Source organism: Ovis canadensis, chromosome 10 (assembly GCF_042477335.2).
Source record: "Ovis canadensis isolate MfBH-ARS-UI-01 breed Bighorn chromosome 10, ARS-UI_OviCan_v2, whole genome shotgun sequence".
Classification (NCBI taxonomy): domain Eukaryota; kingdom Metazoa; phylum Chordata; class Mammalia; order Artiodactyla; family Bovidae; genus Ovis; species Ovis canadensis.
Window position 1 is genome coordinate 83,911,891 of NC_091254.1, and position 5,563 is coordinate 83,917,453.

The 5,563-nt window shown below is 54.8% G+C and overlaps 1 protein-coding gene across 1 annotated transcript; it reads right to left on the bottom strand.

The window, feature by feature from the left end:
- Positions 1 to 1,596: 1,596 nt before the first annotated feature.
- On the bottom strand, positions 1,597 to 5,051 carry SOX21 (SRY-box transcription factor 21). Its single transcript, XM_069602389.1, has one exon. The coding sequence runs from the start codon at positions 3,988 to 3,990 to the stop codon at positions 3,157 to 3,159; it is 834 nt and encodes a 277-aa protein (XP_069458490.1). The 5' UTR covers positions 3,991 to 5,051; the 3' UTR covers positions 1,597 to 3,156.
- Between the last annotated feature and the right edge of the window lie 512 nt (positions 5,052 to 5,563).

The following is a 5,563-nucleotide window of genomic DNA, read 5'->3' on the forward strand; positions in this document are numbered from 1 at the left end:
GGCAGCAGCTCTTTGCCTAGTCCCAGGGCTCTAGTATGGCTCGCTTTCTGACTCACAGACACACACCCGGCCTTTTCTCCACGCCCTCTTGCCCTCGAGTCGCACCCCCTTTCTTCTGCACAGTCTAATTCAGAGAGAGACTTTCTCTAGGCGCAACTAGTTAGCAAGACCACTGGAGTCAGAGGGGTGATAAACCAGTCACCCCCGTGGACCTGTGGACTACTCAAACAGCCGCACAATCTGTTGGCGGTGTGACCCTGTGCGCTCACCCCCAGCATCCTTCCCCCACCCCCCAACGCATCTCTCTAGTCCTATTCTCATTCATCGACACACTGGAGCGCTGCTCCCAGAAAACGCAGACCATTAGAGAAAGGGTAGGGGGCGGGAGGGGGCGGGGAACTCTTCGGGCCGGTGGGGCCGAGCTGGAAGGCTCAGGGAGGTAACTAAGATTTAGGGCTGGGGTGATTTCCAGCGAGCCGCAGGAAGTTCCGTGTTGAGAAGTGATGGGCTGCTACAAAAGGGAAAGACGGAGCCTTGAAAGGATTTAATTAACCGTGTCAGGGATAATTACCCCTGGACAGTCCAAATTAGTTTTGCATAATCGCTCAGAACCATATGAATTAACTTATAATATTGCAAAGAGCTCGGGGAATAACAGGAGAAGGATCGTTTTAATTAGTGAATCAGGGTCAAACCAGCAGAGCCTATTTCTCACATTTCCAAACTTTTCATGGTTCTTAAAATATTATTCCGTAGGGGGAAAACAATGACTTTAAAGAGCTGGGTAGCTTATAAAGACGTGAAGCTCCAGAGACTGTCTCTGTTGGGGAAACTAGTTTAGGACTAGTTGAGTCTTGTATCTTTAGAATTTCTATCTTGGTGGGGCGAAAATAAAGATCTCCCTCTAGGTATTTTTTTTTTTCCTCCTGATAGTCTTCCTGGCATCTTCTAATTTCTTTTCTGAAATTAAAACCTGGTATGATTTCAAACCTTTCTCCAGTGTAAACTTGTGCAGCCTTGGAAATTCAACCCTATTAGAATTTGTTGTTTCTATTTTAATGCCATTAGCATGACAGAATAAAGCCTTAAAGAGGTCAAAAGTTGTACAAAGTCTTAATTCAGCGATCATCCTTACAAATAAAATCTTAAGGTGTAAATAAGGAATACACTAAAGATACAAGAACAAATTACACTGATTTAAGCAGTGGGGCTCTCCTGCTAACAAGATAAAGTGGTCAGGCAACTTTCCCCTCTTAAAATGTTACTGGAAACTAGTGAAATGCTTTAAACGGTCTGGATGTTTTCAATGGGCTCTGTTCTACTGGTTCATGAATGCCTTTTTTTCCCCCCAAGATAATACAACTACTTGGTGGTTTTTTTTTTTTATCTTCTTTCCTATTCACGATTAAAAATGTGATAAATCAGGTTTTTGGCTCTGAATAACAATGGCTTGATTTAGATTTCCTAGTAAATCTATTCAAAAGTGAAACAAAGACTGCCTTTGGAGGATACCTTACACTTCACCTGGACCAGGCACGTAAGGGCAATTCAGATAAAAATCTTGTTAGGAACTCAACAAGAAATAGAGGATTTTCTCTTTTCCCTGGTTCAGGCTTTATTTAAACTCTTTGTTCAAAAAAAATGAACAGAGTGATAGTCGGGTTCTAATTTACAGATATAGTTTAGACGTCTAATATTAAATTAGAAGATCACACAAGAAAAACCATTTACACATAAAGGTTAAAACCAATACTTAAACTTTTAAAAACTTTATATTACATAAAGCCAAAATGAAACTAAATACATGTTAGCCAACTTCATTCACAAACAGTAGTCAAAATATATACACTTAAAAAGAAAAAAGCTACAAATGAGGTTCTTTTCTCTAAAATGTGTTTTATCATCATTTGCAAATGAATTGCAGGTGATCTAAAAAATAAGCTAATTAGGGAGGGAACTCCAAAACACATTTAAGCGGTTTGAGTTGGTGGAGAAACGCTAGCTGAAAGAAGAGACATCTGTCAAAACAATTCTGGTTTTTGTTTTGTTTTGCTAAATAATAAATATATAATTACCACTCAGACAAAAAAGTCTGATTTAATCTTAGATAAAATTGCGGGTCTGAAATAGTCTCGCAATTTTTAGAAGTTAACTTTGACATTTGTTCAAAATGTTTGAGAGTCGAAAACTGACTCACATTTAGGGCAACGCAAATAACACATTTTCAGACTCAATGCTTTCACGGACATATACACATTTACAATCTGAAGGTGAAACTCAGCCATAATGAAAAAATAGGAACAATGCCTTTTTCTGTGTAAACTGTGTCAAAAATTCTAGCAAGTGGACTCAGGGAGACTTCTAGTAGATTTTTTTTTTTTAAGGGAGAAAATCCAATTGACAACTTTTCATTTCACACACATTTCTTGTTTGCGGTCCTTGCTCTTGAGAAAGAGCTCTTGGTCTGATTTGCATATGGCAGGATAAACAAAAGAAACCGTGATCGTCTCACACACAAAAGGCCAGATTCGAGCCGGTCACTGGTCAAGAATGGATCCGGTCTAGGGGTTCTGCTTGAGAGAACAGAGATTTGCAAAGTTCAAATAGTACAAATAGGGAGCAAGGCTGCTCGGAGCCATCCCGTTCCGAGAAACTAATGACACAGATCAACTTTTCCCTTGTGCCAACCATTTCAGACCTAACGTTTGAACAGAGTGCATGCAACACAGACCAGGAGAAAATAATAATAATAAAAGAAAAACAATGGGCAACAAAAGCAAAACCAACAGTAAACTTCCCACAGAGAAAGCTGGAAAGCCCAACATGTCAAAAAAAAGTTATTCCTCCACCTCTGTGGGCCAAAACGCAACAGGTTCCGAAGTGCAAAGCAAACAGCCACCGCTGCCGGATACAACTGCCCTCTTGAAAGTTGTCTGCGGGGTGCAGGTCTGAAAGGATCCTGTCAATTCACACGCACACTCGCCCGCGTATTCGCGCGCTCGGCCACTAGCGCCCCGACTGGCATCTATACACCTTATGTACACACACACCGGGGGGGCCCCCGTCGCGGGAGGGCGCGTGGGGAGGCCGCAGAGCTCGTACCTATACATATGTACACGTGGGCACACCGGTCCCGGCAAGGCCGCCCCGCGGGGGTCATAGCGCGGCGGCGTAGGCCGCGGGGTAGGGGTCTAGCTGGGGCTTGCCCATGCCCGGCAGCAGGATGTAGGCGAGCGGCGGCTGCAGCCCGGGGCTGGGCCACGCGCTGCAGTTGCACGGGATCATGTAGCCCGGGTTGCCCGGGCTGGGGTGCGAGTGCGTGTGCCCCCCGGCGGCCGCGGCCGCCGCTGCAGCCGCCGCCGCCGCGCCATGGAAGGCGCCGGCGCCCGCGGTCGGGTAGCCCAGCGACGACGCGTACGGGAGGCCGGACGAGGACGACGAGATCTCTGCCATCTTGGAGCCCAGGTCAAGCAGCGAGTAGGGGCTCCCGGCGGCGGCCGCGGCCGCGGCGGCGGCGGCGGCGGCCGCCGACTGCGGGAAGAAGACGCGCGCCGCGGCGGCGGCGGCGGCAGCGGCCGCCTTCTCGGGGTTGGCGAGCAGCGACTCGGGCACCAGGCCGCCGCTGCCCGCGCCCGCGTGCAGCCCGGCGCCCGCCTTGAGCGCCGGGTGCTCGGCGTCGGCCACGCCGCCCAGGCCGTAGGGCACGGGGAAGGCGAACTTGTCCTTCTTGAGCAGCGTCTTGGGCTTGCGCCGCGGCCGGTACTTGTAGTCGGGGTGCTCCTTCATGTGCATGGCGCGCAGGCGCTTCGCCTCGTCGATGAACGGCCGCTTCTCCGACTCGGTGAGCAGCTTCCACTCGGCGCCCAGGCGCTTGCTGATCTCCGAGTTGTGCATCTTGGGGTTCTCCTGGGCCATCTTGCGCCGCTGAGCCCGCGACCACACCATGAAGGCATTCATGGGCCGCTTGACGTGGTCCACCGGCTTGGACATGCTGTCGCCCTGCCGCGGCTGCAGCCCGCCGCCGCCGCCCGGGCCGTCGTTCTCGGCCCGGAGGAAATCAATGTTGGCTGTTGGCGGGGACCCCTCCGGCCCGCCGCGCCCCACTTTTCACCCCGGCGTCGCTCCCGCCGGGACGAGGGGGCCGGAGGACCAGCCCCGGGCCGCGTCGCGCCCCGTGGATGTTCTGCTGTCTCCGGCCGGCCAGGCGCTCGGGGGAGGGGGGAGCGGAAAACAAAATCCTCCCCGAGGCAGGAGAACTTCTCGGCGGTGTCCCCACCCCCACGGTGGCAGTTTGCCCTTTGCTTTCTTTGTGTCCTTCCTGTCCGGTGGCGTCCGCTTGCGAACTCCCCGCAGGTGGCCGCCACCCAGCAGCGCGGTCCCCCTCCTCGGTCTTTCCCCTGTTAAATGCACAGCAGCTCCGAAAGTTGCGTCGCGGAGGCGCCACCAAGTTGAGCAGAGGAGTCAGCCGCCGCGTGCTGCCAAGTGCCAAAGGGGGCTCTCGGCGGCTGGAGTGTTTGGGTTCTCCTCGGTGACTTTCTCATTTGACAGTGGCAGATGGGGGGTGGGGGAGGAGGGGGGGCGGCCGGGAGGAGGAAGAGGAGGGGGGTCCGGGCGCACCGAGGGAACGCAGAGCGCCGCAATGGATATAAATACAAATACCGCAGCACCGGCCGGTCTTCCTCGCTCGCAGCAGGCGGGGTGCGCTGATGGGAACCCCCCTGGTGGGCTGGGGTTTAGGGCGCGGGGTCGGGGGGGGGCTTTCCGCACCCCAGCACCTGCCTCGTGGGTCTTCCTCTCCGGCTGCGGGTCGGGGCAGGAGGTTGGCTGAGGATTCAGAAAGCCTGGGATCGATCGCCGTGCCTCAAAGGAAATCCTCCCGGCTCGCCGGGTCGGCGCGTCTCGCTGTCCCTGGGGCCATGCCGGCTCGGCTCTCTCCAAGCCCCTCCTGGCGCTTCGGCCGACTCGGGCACCCGGAGCGCGCTGGGCGCGGAGCACGAGCCAGCCTCCGCGCGGCGCCGCGGGCCAGGCACCGGCCGCGTCCCACTCCTCGGTCCTCTGGGCCTCCGCCCGGGACTTGCAACTAACTTCGCCCAAGTTTCCTGCGCCGGCGCCGCCGCGCCCCTCTCGGCGCGCTCGCCTCGGAGCGTGCGCCCGCGTGTGCTCCGCGGCCGGAGCCCCTCTGGGCGGGCTTCCTCGGCCAGAGCCGAGCGGGCGGAGGTGCAAGAGGCGGGGTGCGGGGTGGTGGTGGTGGTGGTGGTGGTGGTGGTGGTGGTGGTGGTGGTGGTGGTGGTGGTGGTGGTGGCAGCAGATGAGTGGGTAGGATTTAAGGAAGGCGCGCCATCACCTCAGTTCGCAGGTCCGCGCTGGGGCTGCTCCCAATTGCCCCTCTCCTGCAGCACCGTGGGCCCCTTTCCAGCCCAGGCCGCCAGCCGCCGCTCCCGAGGCGACAGGAGCCCTGTGCACGGGCTCAGGTGAGTGTCGCTACCTGCGTGTACACGTGCCCGAAGCCGGCGCTGGGTGTGCATGGCCGGCCGCCGCTGAGTGTGTGTATATCTGGGGGCAC

Excerpts from the sequence above, each read along its gene's own strand:
- SOX21 (XM_069602389.1), bottom strand. The coding sequence starts at position 3,990 with ATGTCCAAGCCGGTGGACCACGTCAAGCGGCCCATGAATGCCTTCATG.